Source organism: Pipistrellus hanaki, assembly GCF_964339955.1.
Source record: "Pipistrellus hanaki genome assembly, chromosome: 1".
Taxonomy (NCBI): domain Eukaryota; kingdom Metazoa; phylum Chordata; class Mammalia; order Chiroptera; family Vespertilionidae; genus Pipistrellus; species Pipistrellus hanaki.
The window spans coordinates 99,941,588-99,964,089 of NC_140503.1; the positions used below are offsets into that span (position 1 = coordinate 99,941,588).

General features: G+C 40.7%; 1 protein-coding gene across 13 annotated transcripts in view; it reads right to left on the reverse strand.

Annotated features, from left to right (window-relative positions):
* Positions 1–22,502, reverse strand: part of NEO1 (neogenin 1) — a 373,996-nt gene that overhangs the window by 19,145 nt on the left and 332,349 nt on the right. For 9 of the 13 annotated variants that reach the window (XM_084905495.1, XM_084905494.1, XM_084905492.1 and 6 more), the window contains 4 exons: positions 20,461–20,608; positions 7,162–7,400; positions 6,506–6,598; positions 2,181–2,339 (listed from right to left, as the gene is read on the reverse strand). In XM_084905495.1, the coding sequence (XP_084761621.1) occupies positions 2,181–2,339; positions 6,506–6,598; positions 7,162–7,400; positions 20,461–20,608 (639 nt within the window). The remainder of the gene's footprint in view (positions 1–2,180; positions 2,340–6,505; positions 6,599–7,161; positions 7,401–20,460; positions 20,609–22,502) is intronic. The other 4 variants (XM_084905496.1, XM_084905486.1, XM_084905497.1 and 1 more) reach the window with 1 other exon arrangement.

Below are 22,502 nucleotides of genomic sequence, written 5' to 3' on the forward strand. Positions count from 1 at the left end.
GGCTGGTGGTGGGGCAGTACTGAGCTCGAGCTCAGGAAAGCACAGCAGTAAGAGAATTTAATCACTTCTAGATACTTGTTCTACACCAAGCATGTCAAACTCAAAGGCTAACATGGGCCATATAAACAAGGTTTAAGTAGGCTGCCAAAAAACAAAAGCTCCAATTTTCAAAGAAACATATGTTTACTTTGATAGAGACACGTTGAACATAAAAGGCTGAAATAAATGAGTCATTATTAACATAAATAAAAGAACATTTTAATAAAAATTAGTATTTTTTCTTGAACATTAACTTACCAGACACTGAATAACTGCACAAATAAGCATAATGCAAATAAACCTATTTTTCTTGTTCTCCGAAAAGAAAATATTTCCTGTTGTGCACACCAAAAAAGTCAGTCTAAGACTAATGACAATGGCAATTGGCTACTAAAATATTCGCTGCTAGTATTAGTGGAGGGAAATGAATGCAACACAATTATAGTAATCAGTAATTAGCGAATGTTATAGTTTGTTATTAATAATTATGTTTAGCAGGATATTGTAAAAATTAAGTTATGAAATTTTAATTAAAATGTTTCTTACATACCATTATATTGGCTGGGCTGCAAAAATATTCATTGTGGGCTGCATGTGGCCCGTGGGTAGCGAGTGTGACATGCTTGCTTTACATCTTCAGTGACTCTACCACTAGTATTACCTCCATTTATCCCCTCTGGCCACTGAAAAAAAACCCTTTATAAAGCAAATCATTACTTTTCCTCTCTTCCATTCTGCCTAAGTCCATCAGAATGGAACTTCCATCAACTGAACCACCACTAGGATGAGGGCTGGGTAGGAGCTGCCAGGCTTCTGGCCAACCTCTTCCTACCTGCACCACACACAGCCTAGTGCGTGAGATTCATCTGCCTTAACAGGGTCAGGATACAAAATGGCTTTCCAAGAGCAGGTTTAGAGGGTGGCTTTCTGGATGCTGTTGTATCAGAGACCACCTCTGTAAGGCAGACTTCAGTTCTCCATACAGCCTCCAGTGCACTGTCTTTCCCTCAAGGCAGAATACCAAACTCAGATTTGGGGGAGATAGTAGGAAGGCCAATTTTAGACATGAGTTCTAGCAGCACTTTCCAAGCCAAGAAAAGGTTTGGGAGGAGATAACTTTTGGGGTTACTGGACATCCATTAATAAAGCCTTGGTCTTCATTTGATATTTTTGGTATGATTATAATAGATCAAAATATAAAGGAGAGGGGATGCTACTGGCAAAACTAATTTCTAGCATGAAGTTTTGAGGTTCTCTTAAAATGGAATTCACTTGAAATTCTCATATTTTCCAGAACCACCAACACTTAGTTCTACTAATAACTTTACTATTAATAGACAAATGATAGGAAGATTATGATTCATATATGAGCCATTACTAGATTTGTACCTTAAAACTGAGAGGGTGAAAATTAATTTTCAATTAATGATGAATAATTGTATCTATTCCATTTACTATACCCTCACTTTCACTATTTCCTCCATAAAACTGTTTTGATAATGCTTCTTAAGGTTTCCAAACTGGGAAATATTTGCCTGGCAATGTGTTTCTTTAAACACACTGCAGACTGTTAGGTTAATTTCCAATTTGAAGTCCTTTCTCATTTCAGTAATCCACTAGGCAACCTGAGGATTACGTTATGCACCAACCCCATGAGGCTGCTGGCCTTGCCACCCTCAGATGCTGTTCTTACTCTGCTCCCTGGCAGAAGCATGTAAAACCTACTGTTGAGTAATACCTAAGGCTGTCCTATGAAACCTCCCAACATTAAGGTGACTGAGAGGCAAAGTTGACCTCCAATGTCTGAAAATCCCACAAAATGAGTCTTCTTTCAAATTGGAGGGTTAAAAAAAGTTAACTGAAAATAGAACTCAATTAAAATACAAGTTGTTGGAAGAAGACATTATGTAATTAGAGTTATTGTGTTTTTACTAAAATGACGTGCACTGAGCACTTATGACTTTGCGAGAAAAGCTTAGTCAATTTTACAGAAACAAATTTGAGCCAGGAACAGAAATGTTATGATAAATATATAACACTGAGAAAATCTCTAAATCCTTCTAAGCAGGCAAGTCCTTCCCCACTTCAACTTGCCAACTCTTGGAAATATTTCCACCTGGGATGCAGTCCTCGTCTCTCACCTGTGGAATTAGCCCTGTCTGAAAGGGACATGGATGTGCCAATGGGCCATGGGCTGGTTGGGTGGAAGAGATGACTGCGAGCTGGAGAAGCGAGGCTGCTGGAGTGGAAATGATGGTGAGGGTTATCGAGGGAATGGATGGGATGAGCACTAATCATAGCTGTGAATGAACACAAGACAGAGAAATGCTTAACATGCTTGCACAGACACACACAAATCACAGTTGAAGAGCAAAATCATCCCTTCCCCCTCCCATACAGTGCAACCATTCCCTTGGTTTTCTGGTGGCTGCATCTGGACAATTATCCATGGATTTTACTTTTTTTTTTTTTTTTTTTAAATCAACACTCCTGTACATACATTTGTCTGCCTGTCTATCTATATCTACATGCAGAAAAAGAAGTCTGAGGAATATATACTAAAATGTCAATAGTGAGCTCTGGCCTGTATTGCTCAGTAATTAGAGTGTTAGCCTGTACACCCAAGGGTTGTGAGTTTGATTCCCATTCAAGAGCATATACTTGGGTTGTGGATTCACTCCCCACCCCTGGCTGGGGCAAGTGGGAGAGGCAATCAATTGATGTGTTTCTCTCACATCGATGTTGTACTCTCATTCTCTCTCTTCTTCTCCCCTTCCACTCTCTCTGAAAAAGCAATGAAAAAAATATTCTCAGGTGAAGATTAACAATGACAATAATAATAATAATAATAAAAGTAATGGTGATTATCTTGTGGGGAAGAATGATCAGGATTAAAATTTTTTTTCTATTGCTTTTATTTCTAATTCTTCTACAATAAACATGGATATATGGTATTAAAAACATCTATTTGAATATGTCACATAATGTAACTCCATAAGCAAAGAAATGATAGTTTAGGTTTCTATACTTTTTTCTCATGCTAGAAAGATGTAAGCCCTTCTCTTTTGCATATATGTTTAATTAATTGCCTTTTCTTACTTGTTGAATAAAGCCTGGAATAGGTATTTAAGCTACATAAATGAATAACTGTTTAATCAGTTTTCATATCTTAAAAGGAATGCGAATGGAAATGATTCTTATGGTCCACTCCAGTACTCAGCCTAGGACACTCTCTTACAAATTCCAGCCTGGGAGCTCAGCCATATCCATTCACATTTTAAAATATACATAGATATTTCCTAATTGCCTTTTTCCTTCCTATACCAGCTAAGGGATTCAATTTGCTGCATTTAGCTAACAAATCCAAAATTCTACAACATATACAACATTCTATGAAGACAAAGTTCTTACTTAATGAGACTAGATTACCAATTCCAGAGGTGGAAATAAACAAAACCAGAAGTTCAGTCTGCAACTAATTTCCCTTAGGTACTCCCTAAAGTAGTTGTAGAAACAATGTTTAAGATCAAGATAACCAGCTCAAAAGCCCCCAAACAGGCAAATAGGTATGGGTGACTAGAAACACAGGGATCTTGTTTCCTAAGCAAGGGCTTCACAAACTTTGTGATAAACTCAATTACAGCCTCTAGAGTCTATGAAATGTCTTTTGTCACCAAGGATCTCTCTAGATCTTTGTGGGGCCACTCAGCATTACTCTGGAATCCCAGTCAATAAAATAGATGCCTTTCTTCTCCAGCTATCTCCTGTCCTGGCCACTTGCAAACAAGCAGGTGGCACAACTGACCAGCGACTCTGGATTCTCACTGCCCCTCCTCAATGCCTAAGAAACCAGAAGGCTCAGATGGTCCTTTGGAATAAAACACAACTTGGAAAAGCAGGACAGTTTGAGAGTCAGCATCTCCTCTAAGGGAGAAAAGACCAATTCACAAGTGGGAGCTTCAGAATCAGTGTTTTCCAGATCAAGGTTAGGAGGAGGTGAATGAGCCTCCTGATTTTTAGCTATTTGAAAATATTCTGGATGGAGAGGACTCTCAGAACAGAAAAGCAAAATTGAACTTCTCTTTCTAAAGGCATTTCCAGTCTTTCCAAATGAAGTAAATGACAAAGTAACTGAAAGTACCTGCCTACAAGAGGTAGCCATCATTATCTGTTGGCTGAATAAGGACCCAATGCTGCTGAGCAAGGCCTTCCTAGCAGTGCTCAGCCATTTAAAGCCAGAGCAGGTGGCTGGTGGGTGCAGACTCCAAAGCAGAAGCTGTGTAGGGAAAAGGGGGTCTCAAAACCTGAAAATCAAAGTATTCTGGGTACCTGGCATCAGATTCTAAACGATTCCACTCACCCATCCAACTATTTGAGGCACAAATTAAATATTTAAAATTTATGCATACTTTTCCATCAAAAAAATAAAAAAATAAAAAAAAAGGAGAAAAAGGAATGTCAACTGGAACAGCGTATTTTTTTTTCTCCTTTACGTATTTAAAAATATCAAATCTATGAATAAGAATAGTAAAAATTCAAATTTAAAAAATAAGCCAATTGATAAGACCTAAGTCTTATACAAAACAAACAAATAAGCAGTAAAGCTACTATCTTCTTATAATCAAAAGCAACTGGAATAGACTCAATTACTCTTTTGGGACATTTGGATTTTTAAACCTGGGGCCTTGTTTTAAGAGGGAAACCTTGGTTTTCCCCTGCACACTTCCAAGTGTAGGTCCTTCTTTCATCATGGACCCTAAGTAAAAAGTACATTGTGCAGAAATGACCTATTCGTGAACTGACCTTTACTCTCTCAAAGCTGGTTTTTAGCACCTAGAGCCTAGTGTTTGTGTATAGTGAATGAGTGAGAGAGAGAGAGAGAGTGTGCATACAGACATTCACATATTCTGCCAGTTCCCAAGTACAGGGTGCCATGGTGCACCTGTGCATGTATGGTATCTGGGATTATTTAAATCTCTGACACTGTTGACAAAGAGATGGCTGAGATTTCTAAAATGAGACATCTTTTAAGAAATAAATTAAAAATCAAAAGCTCATTTGGGTTAAAAATGAAAAGTGATCTTTCAGTTTTTGATGCTTTCAGTATTTGTATATAGGTATCTGACAGTGTTGATGTTTACTGGCCTACTGTCCAGGTTAGAGCAAATACTTCCATATATCAAATAGTTTGTAAGATTGATCCTGATAGGCAGGTAGCTTTTTATTCTAGGATTAGAGGCCGGGTGCAGGAAATTCGTGCACAGGGCTGGGAGAGGGGAGGGCAGTGCCCACACCTCAGACTGCACACTCTCCAATCTGGGACCCCTCGAGGGATGTCCAACTGTTGGATGTAAACTGGCAGTCAGACATACCATGGTTTCCCTTTTATAACAAGGCCCCAGGTTTAAAAATGCAAATGTCCCCAAAGAATAATTGAACCTATTCCAGTTGCTTTCAGGAGGCTCCACTGAAAGCACCACTGTGCCAGCTAGTCTGAAAGGCTTAGTTTGAATAAACATTGATTTATCCCATTGTTTTTTGGCTTTTAATCATGATATTTAACTTATTTTGAATTTCAAATATTATTATAGAAGGTTGAGGAACTTTTAAGCTTATCTAAGTGAGGCATAGTTCAAATAAGGTTGAAAATATTGCTTTACAAACTCCATACTGTTGTCCAGCCAGAGTAACTCAGTTAATTGAGTGTGGTCCTGTGCATTGGTCAGGGTACAAGCCTGGGTTGTGGTTTGATCCCCAGTTGGGCACGTGTAGGAGGCAACTGATAATGTTTCTCTGTCACATCAATGTTTCTTTCTCTCTATGCATGTCCTAGGTGAGGAATTAAAACAAACACTTCTCCATACTGTTAACCTCAAACTTCCTATAAAATACGAGGTCTAATAATTTAAAAAATTGCACAGGTGCCTATTTACCATGAATGTGCATATGCTTCCCCATTTCTCCTGCAGAGATGCTCTGTACTTTTAAAAAGTTTATGTTTTTATTGACTTCAGAGAAAGGAAGGGAGAGAGACACAGAAACATCAATGATGAGAGAAAAATCATTGATGGACTGCCTCCTACACATCCCCTACTGGAGACTGAGCCAGCAACTAGGGGATAGGTCCTGACCAGGAATCAAAGTGCGACCTTCTGTTTCATGGGTCGATGCTCAACTACTGAACTACACCAGCCAGGCAAGCTCTGCAATTTTTCGGAGATTAGTTACTTCCCTATTCCTGGGACACTAGGAAATTGGCTTTTTAGCATTTTTTTCCCTATAATTAAAGGAGCTAGTCTCAATAATATTAATTGTAAAATATGGCAACTCTTTGATACTTCTTCCCTCAAGTTGCCAAAGCGGTTTTATGTCAGGATTGAGTGAAGTAAAAAAGATCATTCAAAATTGTTCCCCAACATGACTGACTAGACAGGTAGTACTAGAGAAAGAGACACTTTTAACTTACGTTGGGGTGGCTGAGAGTCAAAGGGCATCATCATTTTGGGTCTCATTCCTCGCCTTCCAGCCAGTGTAGACATGCTGTCCTCTGATTCATGACCTAGACATCAAATATGAAGGGTGGTTATAAGCATGTGCCCTAGGCCACTTTGGGAAGTAAAACATATCTAGTAGGGAATACACAAACAAGAAAATGGGGGCAAGATGTTTCTGCAGGAAGTGAAATAAAGAGAAAAGTGATCACTAGTGCGTTACAGGAGTCCCTTTTAAGAGTCAATACAGTTGACACAATGCTGCCTACCATGCTTCACTGTGGTGTCTGTAAGAGCAGAGACCAAGAGCATTCTGGATACCACAATGACAGCTGGACTCCGACTGAAAGGACAGAATGAAATGCACAGACATGGGCTAAGTTGTTTCAAATGCTTGAGTATCAAGCTGGTGAAGCCCAATGAGACCTAAAAGATCTAGAAGGTGTCTCCTCTGGTATAGAACCTGTCCCTCACAACTGCTAGCTATCCATCATCAGATGTTGACTAAATCCATATTACACACTTTTAAAAATCTCACCTGTATAGGAATCACCAAGTTTTAAGGCAACTTGATAAAATGGTAAATTATTTAAATGAAAATAGCCTTTCAACATTTGGGGAAAACCTGCACCTCTGTACGAATTCCGCCTTTGATGGATGTTGTTGTCCATGGAATTGTCAACTGGTGTGATATCTTGAGAGTTACGAGGAATTGGAGTATCGGTCATGATGGGGTTTGGGTCTGGAGACTTATCAATTGGTTTCAGCTCCAGTCGCTCATGATGGATCCAGAGGTCTGGGGGTTTGACATCTTTGGCATTCCCTTTATACTTGTGGGAGCCATTCACTGACTTACAAGCAGCTCGTTTCCTAGGCACAAAATTAAAAGGAATTTTTTTTAAAAGTAACTCTTTTAAACATATTTGTCAAAGGGTTTAAATGATTAAAACGGCACTTCTGTGAGATGCTTCAAAGAAAGGCAAAACTAAAAACACAAAAAGAAAAACAGAGGCAAGAAGTTTCCTTCTGGGAACAGTAAACAGATCTCTTTGTCAACATGTATTTGGATATATGTACAAGGCATATTTGAATATTGTCTTGTAACTTTTTTTTTAGTATCAGGAGATTAGACAGCATTTTAAAATCAAATAATCTCTAAAGAAGAAGGTTCCTCCAGTAAACAGAGAAAAGGACAAGATTCACCAAAAATATAACAATGAAGTAAAAAATAGTATCTATGGGCTTATAAAGGAGGAAGGAACACCATTTTACTTTATTCTATACTAGAGGCCCAGTGCACGAAATTCGTGCACAGGAAGAGGGAGGTGATAGTCCCTCAGCCCAGCCTGAACCCTCTCCAATCCGGAACCCTGTAGGGGATGTCCAACTGTCAGTTTAGGCCAGATCAAGATCCTAAAGTGAAATAAAGAGAAAAGTGATCACTAGTGCGTTACAGGAGTCCCTTTTAAGAGTCAATACAGTTGACACAATGCTGCCTACCATGCTTCACTGTGGTGTCTGTAAGACCAGAGACCAAGAGCATTCTGGATACCACAATGACAGCTGGACTCCGACTGAAAGGACAGAATGAAATGCACAGACATGGGCTAAGTTGTTTCAAATGCTTGAGTATCAAGCTGGTGAAGCCCAATGAGACCTAAAAGATCTAGAAGGTGTCTCCTCTAGTATAGAACCTGTCCCTCACAACTGCTAGCTATCCATCATCAGATGTTGACTAAATCCATATTACACACTTTTAAAAATCTCACCTGTATAGGAATCACCAAGTTTTAAGGCAACTTGATAAAATGGTAAATTATTTAAATGACATCGCAATCCGGGACCACTGGCTCCTACCAGCTCACCTGCCTACCTTCCTGATCACCCCTAATCATTCTGCCTGCCTGCCAGCCTGATCGCCCCTAACCGCCTCTGCCTTGGCCTCCACACGTAGGACTCGGGCTTCCCTCCCTCTGGCTGCCTACAGGTCCTCTGGACCTGGGATTTTCTCCCTCTGGCCAGCCACAGGCTCCCGGGGACCCCTGGGCTGGCAGCTTACTGTCAGTTAGACTTTGAAATTTTGTCCACGAGTGAATACAGGGCAATTTAGGAATTTCCTTAAATGAAACATGCCCCTTACTGTGCCTCTGCTGCTGCCACGCCACCGAGACCTGGAAACATCCCTAAAGGGTAGATAGTAATAGAAATAAGAATAGTAAACTTCTCTTAGGCTGGCCACAGGTCCCGGGGACTCCTGGTGGCTTCTCCCTGGCCCTGCCTTTGTCAGGAAGGATGTCTGGAAAATGTCTGGCATAATTACATATTACCCATTTATTAGTATACATTTTTACTTACTTTTCAAATTAAGCTTATTGGGGTAACATTGGTTAGTAACATTATATAAGTTTTAGGTGTACATCTTTGTAATACAACATCTGTATACTCTATTGTGTGCTCACCACCCAAAGTCCAGTGTTTCCATCACCATATATTTGACCCCTTTTAACCTTTTATTTATCTCCCACCAGACTCCCCCTCTGGTAACCATCTTTATGTTGTCTCTGTCTATGAGTTTGCTTGTTTTCTTTGAACACATTTTAGTTAATCCAAACTAGGATTAACAACTGGGTAAAGTCAAGAGTGCAGATGACAGTGTCTACTTCTTTGTGCCTTAGTTTTTCTCCTATTACATCACTCACTCACACATTCAGTAAGCATTTATTAGGGACCCACTGTATGTCAGACCCTGTGCAGGACTGTTGTGCTCTTAATACTTGTGGTCAAGTAAGGAAGGCAGACATTGAATGATTATGTTAAAATGCTCTGAGTTTAATGAAATGCCAAGCATTACAGTAACCACTTAATAGTTGGACATAAGGTGGATAGGAAAAACCAGGAAGAATAAGTAAAATTTAAGCTAAGACATAAAGAGGGCAAGACAGATGCTGGATTCCAGAAATCAGCATATGTCCAAGCTCTGAAGTGGAGATCAAGAGTCTAGTATAACCATATAAGGACTACACCAAGTCCCAAGTGATGGGGTCAGTGACCCATGGAGATGCTGGAAAGGCAGTCAGAGCCTAATGGGCTTCTACAGCATGCCCAAAATAATGAGAAACCACTAAATAGTTTTAGGCAGGAGAATAAGCATATCAATTTTGAGTTAAAAATTTACACCCACTGTGGTGTGAAGAAGGGATTTAAGGAGAGGAGACAGAATAGAGACCAGCTAGGATGTGCTGCAATAACCTCAGCCACGACTGATAGTGGTTGGGGACAGTGGGAATGGAGCCAGAAATGACAAGACTTGGTGAATAAATGGATGTGAGGTGGGGCAGCAGAACAGAAGCAAGAGAAATAAAGGATGATGCTAAGGTTTCTGGCTTAAACCACTTACTAACACTGAGAATAACAGGGAAGAAACAAGTTCGACAGAAAAAATTATAAATTCTGATTTGGATCTTCCAGTGCCTGAGACATTCAAGAGCAAATGCAAAAGAGGCAACTTTGGTAAAGCTGTAGGGGCAGAATTCAGATTAGAAAAAATTAAAGCATGATTAGGCAGTAAAAGAACAGATGAGTGTAAATAAGTATTCATGAAGTTTTGTGGTGGAAGAAAAAACAGGGATTTGTAAGCAATGAGTGGTAAGCACTATGTTATAGAGGAAGAGTTATAATTATAATTATTTCTTAACATGGTAATAGTGGGAGCACACTTAAATGCTAAAGGGACAGAGCCAAAAGATTTAGAGGTTAGCTGTGTTGAAGAGAAAGCAACAGCAAGTACAAGGTCTTAGACAGATAGAAGAAACTAAAACTAAAGGATAAATGGAGAACTGGGTTCAGACAGGAGGAAGGACACTTAGGAAAGGGGAGAAAATAATTATTTCCAACATAGAAAGGTTTAGAGAGAGGCTATAGGGTTAAGCCTCAGTCTGACATGTTGGTAAAGCCACAAAACAAGTCCAAGCTTAGAGGGCACAGCTGTCTTAGCATATTCAAGTTTGACCTTATGACACCACCTAGATCCTTCTTGGGTAGCTAATGGGCTGTGAGAGGTGCAGCAAGTGCTGCCAAAACAAGTGAAACTCACAAGAACATTGTAACTATGGTGACCACTACCTTGTTTACCTCTGGCTATAAAATAAAAGCTCAGCTTGCCCTCTGGATCTCTGTGGCCTCAGCCAGGCACATGAGATCCACCTAGCCCCAGATTATTTTGTCTTTTCTTCAACCTCACCCCCCCCGCCCTCCCCGCCCCACCTCTTAGCTTACCAAACCCTTGGATGAGTTGGCCGGGCACAGAAAGGTTCTAGATGTGATGGTGGTATGCCAAGGTACTTCTCTGTTGAGATTGAGGGACCATAGAGGAACGTGCTGAGAAACAATGAGAGCTACACTCTCCATGCTCTTCAGCTTAGATGTCCTATCAGTGAGTCCATAAACAGAAAATATTGAAAGGGGAGGCACTTCAGGTATTAAAGAGCAAAGCAATGAGAAAGCTCACATAGTTGTCAATGGTCAATGGTACTCTCTAGCACAGCTAACCTCTAACTCTAATGGTTCTGTCCCTTCAGAACTAGGAAGCCGGCCATTGGGGAAGGAGGGGAAATGTCCTGTGAAGACTTGGTACAATTGCTTTTTAATTCATTATTGTTTTACTTTTTAAATAAATCTTTATTGTTCATATTATTACAAATGTTCCTCATTTTTTCCCCCCTCCATTGCTCCCCTCCATCAGGTTCCCACCCCACCCTCTGCCCTTTGCCCACCCCACATTGTCCTCATCCATAGATGCATAGTTTATGTTCTGTCTCTTCCCTCACTCCCCATTCCCCTTTTCCCCGAGAATCGTCAGTCCACTCCCCTTCCATACCTCTGATTCTATTATATTCACCAGTTAATATTGTTCATCAGATTTTTTAATTCCCTTGGTTTTCAGATTCACTTGTTCATAGTTACATATTTGTTGTTCATAATTTTTATCTTTATTTTCTTCCTCTTCCTAAAGAACCCTCTTCAGCAATTCATATAATTCTGGTTTGGCGGTGATGAACTCCTTTAGCTTTTTTTTTTATTTGTGAAGCTCTTTATCTGGCCTTCGATTCTGAGTGATAGCTTTGCTGGTTAGAGTATTTTTGGCTGTAGGTTCTTGCTATTCATCACCTTGAATATTTCTTGCCATTCCTGCCTGGCCTGCATGGTTTCTGTTGAGAAATCAGCTGACAATCATATGGGTGCTCCTTTATAGGTAACTACCTGCTTTTCTCTTGCTGCTTTTAATATTCTCTCTTTGTCTTTTACTCTTGGAATTTTAATTATGATGTGCTTTGGTGTGTTCCTCTTTGGGTTCCTTTTGTTTGGGGTTCTGTGTGCTTCCTGGACTTGTAAGTCTAATTCTTTCACCAGGTGGGAGAAGTTTTCTGTCACTATTTCTTCCAATATATTTTCAGTATCTTGCTCTCCCTCTCTTCTTCTGGGACCCCCATAATTCTGATGTTGGTTCGCTTGAAGTTGTCCAGAATTTTCTTACAATATCTTCAACTTTCTGGATTCTTTTGTCTTCTTGCTTCTGCGGAGGAGTGTCTTCTGGCTCTTTATGCTCCAAATCTTTGACTTGATTCTTGTGATCTTCCATTCTGTTTTTAGGGCTCTGTATAATACTTTTTATTTCAGATAATGCATTCTTTATTTTTAGTTGATCCCTTTTCATATCCTCATAGGTCTCGTTTATTTTATTGGCCTATTCTAGTAAATTCTTGAAAAACCTTATAACCGTGGTTTTGAACTCTATATCTAGTCGCTTGTTATCCTCCACTTCTTTTGTTTGTGATCTGTTTCCTTGTCTCGGCATTTTCACAGCTTCCTGAGTTGGTAGGGTGGCTTTGTGAGCTAAGGTGTCCTATATGGTTCAGTGGGTCAGCCTCCCAGTTACCTGAGGTGGACACTCTTGGGCACCCCTTTGTGGACTGTGTGTACAGCCTTATTGTAGTTAAGTCTAGATTGTTGTTGGTATCACTGGGAGGAACTGACCTCCTGGACAATTGGCTGTGAGGATCAGCTGTGTCTATGCTGGGGAGCCTTATTTGACTAGACTTGGAAAATTGCAAAAGCCTCTGTGCTCAGCTTGGATGGGGCGAAGTTTCAGGGTGGAGCCTACAGCCTTGGCTTCCTGTTAGCCCCGCCCTATGAAGTTCCTGAGTCTAAGTGGTCCTCAGTGTCCTTCGGTACTTGCTGCAAGCACCTCTGAGAGAAAGATGTCCTCGAGTTTCATCCGCTACCATATAGTCTAGTCTCTCCCCCAATGAGCCCGGAACTGGGGTTCAGTGCAGTTGGAAGTGGGGTTGAGTGCAGTCCAGAGTTTTTGTCTCCTTCCCACTAGGGCAATCCAGTGGCACAGTCAACAGTCCGTCCTCTGCGCGCAATGTGCGCACCACCGGGACTCTGCCTAGATTCCCTCTGTATGAGCCTGGGACCCCAGGGTCTCGCCCAGAACTGGGGTTCAGTACAGTCAGAACTGGGGTTCAGCACAGTCCGAAGCTTTTATCTACTTCCCGCTAAGGAATGTCAGCCGCCCTCTCCTCTCCAGCTCAGTCCTCTCCCCATGCACGCACCCTGTCTTCGTACCTTAGGCTTTTACAGCTCCTCTGATTTTCTTTCTCATTTTCTCTTTCCTTCTAGTTGTAGAATTTCCAGTCAGTCAACATTCCTGTAGTTTTGGATAATGTGCATTTTGTATTTTAGTTGTATTTTTTGAAATTGTTGTGCGAGGCTGCAATTAGGTGTTTAACTATGCCGCCATCTTGGTTTCTCTCCTTAATTCATTATTGTTTAAAGTATTACATTTATCTCCTTTTCTCCTGATTGACCTCTCCCTGGCCACTTCCACCCCCCAGCACATGCCCTCACCCCCCTAGTATCTGTGTGGACCCAAATCTGAAGGATTTATATATTCAAATACAGAGTACAGAGCATATTACCAACCCATTTTCCTGCCTCTCAATTTGAATACTAAGCACTTTATTTTTTACTTACTTTAAATTTTAAGTTCAACGCACTAAAGAATTGTCATTTTGTTTTTTAGATTCTTTTAAATAAAGATCTCAAGATCTCTAAAACTAGCTATAAAATTCAGTTCATAAAGATGGATAAATGTGAGATGATGAACAAAGAAATTTGCAGAAAAGTTCTAGCATAGAAAAAAATGAGGCTTTTTTTAAATTTCAAAGTTTTATTTTTTCATATAGATGCATATTTTATTTCATTTTAATGATTAATTTTTAAATCCTTTGAGGCTTTTAAGAAAAACTTTTCTATAATCAAAAGTAGATAAGGGGAAAGGGAAAACCAAGATGGCTGCCTAGGTTAAATCATAAATGGCCACCTTGCACAACAATTTCAAAACAACAACTAAAAAAACAGAATGGATATCATCTAAAACACCAGGAAATTCTACAACTAGAAAAAAGGAGAGAGGCTCATGGATCAGGGGAGCTGAAAAGCACTGAGGTAGGGAGACTCGTGCACGCAGAGAGGAAAGGTGGCTGAGTGCCTGGCTGGTGGGAGGGCAAAGGAAGCCCATGACTGCACTGAACTCCAGCTCCTGCCAAAACCCTATGAACCTAGGCTCATACAGGTGGAGTATGGACTGCAGAGAAAGACACATGGAGACTCAGAGAGTTGGAGACTTGGGGGAGTCGGGAGCCACAGTGGGCAGGGTCTAAAGTTGCAGGCGAGAGTGCACGCAAGAGGCCTGACTGTGGAGGTTGCCGTAGCATCTCCATAGCAGAAGGAATTGGAAGCTCCTGATTGCACTGAATTCCAGTTCCAATAAAAAATATTATACAGAGACCCAACCGAGTTCTGGGTGAGCCCCTGTGGCACCCATGCTCTTGCAGGGGGAATCTGGACTGTCAGGCGGAAATTCAGGGAATCTATGGAAGGCAGAGGTCTGAGGTGCATGCACAAGGGCAGGACTGACGGGAAGCCAAGACTGTTGGCTCAGCCTTGAGACTCTGCCCCATCCAAGCCGAGCAGAGAGGATTTTGCAATTTTTCAAGTCTGATCCTATAAGACTGTCTCCAATGCAGAAGGTATCCCAGCATAGACAGAGCTGATACTCACATCCAATTGGCAGGAGGTCAGTTCTTCCCAGTGATACCAACAACAATCAAGACTTAACACATTTTTTTTACGGGAAACGAATAAACTAGTCATATCTCTTTTTATACCAAAGCGCGGGAGACGAGTTAACTCGTTTTGTTCCGCTAAGCGGTGGGGCGCGGGAAACTTGTAAACAAGGGCGCCAAATGGGTGACGGACTACGCACTATCTATTGTCAGTGGTACCCTATGCGTCTACCTGCCAACACAATAAATTTGGGCCCGAAAAAAAACAATAGCCATAAAAATAAATAGCGGTAATATTTACAAAAAAAAGACACAATGATTCCAACAAAGGATTTAGTTTTTGCATTTTTGTTCGTTTCTACAGTGACTCCATTATACTGCTTTCATTCGGACGTATTAGGTTATAGTTTTTTTTTGTTTTTTTTTTTAATAAGATCTGTTGAAAATTTCGAACAAATATTGTAATTTTGTATAAATAAAATTATGTTGATTGTGAAAGAGTGTTTTTTTCTATGTTTACCTAGAATGTAGTAATTTTGTGTATATGAAAAATAGAATAACACGTATTTTGCAAAGTAAATAAATAGAGACCTCTTTTTAAACTAAAATACTGAAAGTTTCATAGAAAAATATCAAATAGATCGAAAGATATGAATATTTTACTGGCGAGAAAATGTCAAAAAAGCCCCGCGTTACTATGCGATTTGGCGGGAAAATGCCCGATTACAAAGTGTTAACTACAACAAGGCTGTACATGCAGTCTACAAAGGGGAGCACCAAGAGTGTCTACCTCAGGTAATTGGGGAGGCTGACCCACTGGTCCATATAGGACATCAAGCACACAAAGCCACCCCACCAACTCAGGTAAGCAGTGAAAATGAGGAGACAAGGAAACAGATCTCAAATGAAAGAATGGAGGAGAACAAATGACTAGATATAGAGTTCAAAACCACAGTTATAAGGTTTTTCAAGAATTTCCTACAAAAGGCCAATAAACTTAACGAGACCCTGGAGTATATGAAAAAGGACCAACTAAAAATTAAATATATACTGACTGAAATAAAAAATATTATACAGAGACCCAACAGCAGACTAGAGGAACGTAAGAATCAAGCCAAAGATTTTGAATACAAAGAAGCAAAGGACACTCCTCCGGAGAAGCAAGAGAATCAGAAAGTTGAAGATAGTGTAAGGAGCCTCTGGGACAACTTTAAGTGTACCAACATCGGAATTATGGGGGTACCAGAAGAAGAGAGAGAGCAAGATACTGAAAACCTATTTGAAGAAATAATGACTGAAAACTTCCCCCATCTGGTGAAAGAAATAGACTTACAAGTCTAGGAAGTGAACAGAACTTCAAACAAAAGGAATCCGAAGAGGACCACACCAAGACACATCATAATTAAAATGCCAAGGGCAAAAGACAAAAGAGAATCTTACAAGCAGCAAGAGAAAAACAATTAGTTACCAGCTGATTTTTCAACAGAAACTATGCAGGCCAGAAGAGAGTGGCAATAAATATTCAAGTGATGAATAGAAAGAACCAAGATTACTCTACCCAGCAAAGTTATCATTCAGAATTGAATGGCAGATAAAGAGCTTCAAGATAAGAAAAAGCTAAAGGAGTTCCTCACAACCAAACCAGTATTATATGAAATGCTGAAAGGTATTCTTGAAGAAGATGAAGAAGAAGAAAAAAGTAAAGATCAAAATTATGATCAACAAATACATGTCTATCAACAAGTGAATCTAAAAATCAAGTGAATTGAAAATCTGAGAAACAGAATAAGCTGTTGAATATAATAGAATCATGAGCAAAGAAAGGGAGTGGACTGATTAATTATCAGAGGGAAAGGGGTGGGGGTGCAGGAAGAGACTGGACTAAAATCGTACACCTATGGATGAGGACGATGGGGGGAAGGTAAGGGTAGAGGGTGAGTTGGGAAGTGGATGGAAGGGACCTATAGGGGGAAAAAGGAGAAACAATTATAATAATCTGAGCAATAAAGATTTATTAAATTAAAAAAAATAATTTATGGAGAACGAAGACCGTGGAGTAGGTAAACACACCTAAACGGCTGCTGTGCACAACAATTTCAAAAATACAACTATAAAACAAAACGTCTATCACCTAAAACCCAAGGAAAAGCTGGCTGAAAGGAAGCCCTACAACTAGACTGAAAGAGAAAGAGATTTCAGGGCACAAGTGCTGAAAAACTGAGTTAGGGGGGTTCAGATGCCCTACGGGCTGGTGGCGGATCTCGGATAGTGCAGGGCATTGCTTTCTTCAACTGGAAGAGAGACAAGCTCCCGATTTCTCTGAAATCCAGTTTCTGGGGAGAAGCTAAACTGTCTGCCATCAGGTTGGAAAGTGAGGGTGGCTTGCTTGCAGAGCTGTGCACAAGAATATTTGTTTGCTGTGCTGGGGTGTGAGACGTGGGGAGATGAGAGGACATGGTCGGAGAGGCGGCTAATGGGCAGCCATCGCTGTTGGCCATGCCCCAGCCTAGTGACACCCTGAGACTCCGCATCACACAACCTACAAACACACCCAAGCTCCAAGCAGTGGCTTTTGGATATAAATGACCCTCTCCGTTGCAGTTTAACTGAGGAGAGGACTGTGGTTTTCGCTGTAACTCCTGCAGGGTGGCCTCAGACAGTAGCTGAACTGCACCCCATTGGAGATCCAGAAGCCAGTGTTCCAAGCGCTCAGTTTCACCCCCCACACCCATAAGTGACACATTCGGGAGACAGACTCAGTGAGCACCAAAGCCCCACTGAAACAGGCTTGTCTCCAGCATAGCAATTCTTACTTTATAGACACAGCGGGTCCTCACAGCCAATTGGCCTGGAGGTCAATTCCTCCCAGTGTATCAACAGCAATCAAGGCTTAATTACACCAAGACTTTGAACTCAGCCCACAAAGGGATATACCAAAAGTGTCCACCTCAGGTGATTGGGGAAGCTGAGCTACTGGCCCCTACAGGTCACCAACCACACAAAGCCACTCCATCAACACAGAAAGGCAGCCAAAATGAGGAGACACAGAAGCATGTCACGAATGGGAGAGATGGAGGAAAGTAAACTACTGGACGACACAGAGTTCAGAATCACATTTATAAGGTTACTCAAGAATCTTCTAAAAACCTTTTAGAAACTTGATGAGACCTCCAAGGAGCTTTGTGAGACCTTCAAGGACCTTAGTGAGAATACCAAAAACATTGAAAAGGACCAGCCAGAAATTAAGCATACAATCTCTGAAATAAAGAATATACAGAAACTCAACTATAGATCAACGTGCCCCAAGAATCAAACCAAAGATCTGAAACATAAGGAAGCAAAATCACCCACCCAGAGAGGCAGAAAGAAAGAAGAATCAAAAAGTGTGAGGATAGTGTAAGGAGCCTCTGGGATGGCTTAAAGCGTACCAACATCTGGATTTTTGGGGTGCCAGAAGAGAGAGAACAAAACATTGAAAACCTATTAGAAGAAATAAGGACTAAAAACTTTTCCTACCCGGTGAAAGAAATAGACTTAAAAGTTCAGGAAGCACCCAGAACCCCAAACAAGAGGAATCCAAAGAGGACCACACCAAGACACATCATAATTAAAATTCCAAGGGCAAAAGACAAAGAGAGAATCTTACAAGCAGCAAGAGAAAAACAGCTAGTTACTTACAAGGGAGTACCGATATGACGGTCAGCTGATTTCTCAACAGAAACTATGCAGGCCAGAAGGGAGTGGCAAGAAATATTCAAAATGATGAACAATAAGAACCTACAACCAAGATTATTCAACCCAGCAAAGCTATCATTCAGAATTGAAGGTCTAATAAAGAGCTTCACAGACAAGAAAAAGTTAAAGGAATTCATCAACACCAAACCAGAATTACATGAAATGTTGAAGGATATTCTTTAAGAAGAGGAAGAAGAAAAAAAAGGTAAAGGTAAAATATATGAACAACAAAAAGATATCAAATACATACCTACCAACAAGTGACTCCAAAAATCAAGTGAATAAAAAATCTGAAGAACAAAATGGACTGGTGAATATAATAAAATCAGGAACACAGAAAGGGATTGGACTAACAATTCTTAGGGAGAAGGGGGTCTGAGTGGTGCAGGAAGAATTTGGATAAAAATTCTTACACCTATGGATGATGACAGTGGCAGGGGTAAGGGCATGGGGTTGGGTTGGGAATCAGGTGGAGGGGAGCTATGCGGGGGCGGGGGGGGAGGAAGAGTAACACCTGTAATAATTTGAACTATAAAGATTTATTATAAAATAATTAAAAAAATAATTTATAAAGTAAAAACAAACAAAAAACAAAACAAAAGTAGATAGGGAGAGCTGAAAGAATCAATGATCAGGAGGCTTATAAAAGGATTGTGAAAGTGATGCAATGCAAGCTACAGACAGCTATTTTACTGGGGCAAAAGCAGATTAAAAATATCAGACAGCCTACAAAAGATGACCTACATGACCATCAGTCGTTACAGGGTAGCTATACTTGTCTGTGTGTTGACAACAAATGCATCATTATTAAATACATGCATCCTGGCCTTGGGCAGACCAAGTTTGATGGATAATCCCACAGACATGAATTTGTGTGTGTGTGTGTGTGTGTGTGTGTGTGTGTATGTTTAGGAGCAACACCTTAATCTTATAATCTTTTAGGATACTGCAACTAAAGTCATTTATTTTATTACACAGTTTTTGCTATTGGGGTAACTCAGGAATCTATGTTTTTATTAGTTGAATGTGATTTAGGGTCAAGGATTCTCTCAAGTTCAGGAGTACAGGCTGTTATTAAGCACTACTGAATAACCATGTTATTTGCTCTACACAGTTACCCACAAGCTCACAATCCCAGCAGAGTACAGAACTAGCAGCCACCTGACCTCTCTGGGAATGTGATATGGTGATTATAACTGATCTTTCTTATCCATTAAGTCAGCCCCCAACCCTGGTACCAACCTCAACTTCTACACGTAGGATGAACTTAGATTTAGAATAAGAGGCCTGTGGTTTTCTTCCATCTCAGTTGGTATTTCTGTTGTAAAATAACCCATAAGAATGTGCAGAGACTCCTGTGTGCCTAGCTCACTGTGTGCATATAAGATATACTTCAGTAGGGCTCCCAGCAAGGCTGGACTGTCCGCTTTCCTCTCTTGATCTCTCTACTTGGCTCTGTGACTCAAGAGGTTGAGTGGCATGAACTATTATATATCTACTTGGCAATCCTGACCCTTGTGTCCAGTTGGGTTTGTCCAGTAGAAGGCACAGGCAAGACACAGGCAAGGGTCAGAGGTGTTTTTTTTCTCCTGCCCCCTCCCTGTTGGGCTAAAGGTTGTCAATGTCTCCATTTCCACCAGCACACACAGCTCCTGTCAAAAACCTTCTCCCACCACTTCAAGACTCTGAAAACAGCTTGCTCTTCCTCAAAAAGAACTCTTATCCTTTCATGTCTGAGACAGTCATTGTCACCACCTAAGGTGGCAGCCACTCACTGCTGCTGACCCTTGAACACTGCTGCCCAGTTTCCTTAACCCTACTTAGGACTTTGTAAATGACTCCTTCATTATACTCTTGTTCACCCCTTTTGAGTGCGCTACCTCTTTTCTGCCAAGATCCTGACAATACACATTTATGAGAGGAGCCAGTCTGTGTTTACAAATATTTATAATATCACTTTTCAAGTATTTTAGGTTTTTATTCTCTGTGTAACTCCAAATACAGAAATCACATAGATGCAAAAGAATAGAACCAAACATCTATGGGATACATTTGGGGCTTCTTACTTTTTCTGGTGAGAGGTGGTGCGCTTGGTGCAAAAGATAGCAATGATCACAACCACCACGATGGTGATGACCCCAACAGAGATGATGATGACCAGTAGCATATTACTGTCCAGAGGAGAGGTGGGGCTTCCATGGGGGCTGTTATTGCCTGGAGAGACAAAAACGGCATATTAGTATTAGAGGATTCTAGAAATGCATACAATCAGGCTATAGAACCTTCATGTGAGTAGAGATACTGTGAACTTCTTTCTAATGCTCACCATTGCACCTTATGTAAAAGTGTCCCATGAACATGGCTAGCTCCTCTATATTATGAAATCCAGAAGCTGCTTTTTTGCCCTATGACATTTCTTAGCACAATGCCTTGCACAAAGCTATTCAAGAAGAAATTATATGAACATTATATGAACTTTATACTTTGAAATTATATGGACATTATACTTTGACAAATAAAGGGTCTGTCCTTCTGTATCTTATGTTATACATAAATTCATCTTATAAAGCACAATTTATAAATCATTGTTTTCTGACTTTCAAAACTACTTTAAAAATGTACATTCATACAAAGCTACAGTTTTGTTTTGTTTTTTAAATATACCTAAGATCAGGGAGAATCCAAGATGGCTGCCCAGGTAAACACCTAGCCACAGCCGCACACAACAATTTCAATAAAATACAACTAAAATATAAAATGGACATTACCCAGAACTACAGGAAAGTCGACTGACTGGAAATTCTACAACGAGAAGCAAGAAGAAAACCAGAAGGAAGCGCAGAGGAGCTGTAAAAGCCTGAGGTACGGAGACACGCAGCGCGCGGAGACGACAGAGCCAGAGAGGAGGGCGTGGCTGGCGTTCCCTAGCAGGAAGGAGATAAAAGCTACAACTGTGTTGTGCCCCAGTTCCGAGTGCTCTGAACCCTAGTTCTAGGCCAGACCCTGGGGACCCAGGCTCATCCAGAGGGAGTTGGGCTGTAAGGCGGAACTCCGGGGGAGTGGCGAAAGGAGGTCCCGGCGGCGCGCACATTGCGTGCAGAGAAGGGATGGTTGGCTGTGCTGCGGGATTGCCCTGATGGGAAGGAGACAGGGGCTCCAGACTGCTCTGAACACCACCTCCAATCCAACTGAACTGAACCCCAGTTCTGGGCCATTGGGGGAGAGCCTAGACTGTTTGGTAGCAGGCGAAAATAGAGGGCACCTTTCTCTCAGAGGTGCTTGCAACGAGTACTGAAGGACCCTGAGACCCAGGAGCCACATAGGGCGGGGCTGACGGAAGCCAAAGCTGCAGGCTCCACCCTGAAATCCTGTCCCATCTGTAGCTGCGAAATGCGACAACGAAATAGATCACAAACAAAAGAAATGGAGGACAAAAAGCGACTGGATATAGAGTTCAAATCTACGCTTATAAGGTTTTTCAAGAATTTCCTAGAAAAGATGGATAAGACCTATGAGGATATGAAAAGAGATCAACTAGAATTAATAAGAAATCAACAAGAAATGATAAGGGATCAACAAGAAATGATAAGGGATCAACAAGAAATAAAGAATACATTGTCTGAAATAAAAAATATTATACAGAGTCCTAAAAACAGAATGGAAGATCGCAAGAATCAAGTCAAAGATTTGGAACATAAAGAGCCAGAAGACACTCCTCCACAAAAGCTAGAAGGCAAGAGAATCCAGAAAATTGAAGATAATGTAAGAAACCTCTGAGACAACTTCAAGCCAACCAACATCAGAATTATGGGGGTCCCAGAAGATGAGAGAGAGCAAGATATCGAAAACATACTGAAAGAAATAGTGACAGAAAACTTCCCCCACCTGGTGAAAGAATTAGACTTACAAGTCCAGGAAGCACACAGAACTCCAAACAAAAGGAATCCAAAGAGGACCACACCGAGATAAATCATAATTAAAATTCCAAGAGCAAAAGACAAAGAGAGAATATGAAAAGCAGCAAGAGCAAAGAAGGTAGTTACCTATAAAGGAGCACTTATACGATTGTCAGCTGATTTCTCAACAGAAACCATGCAGGCCAGACGGG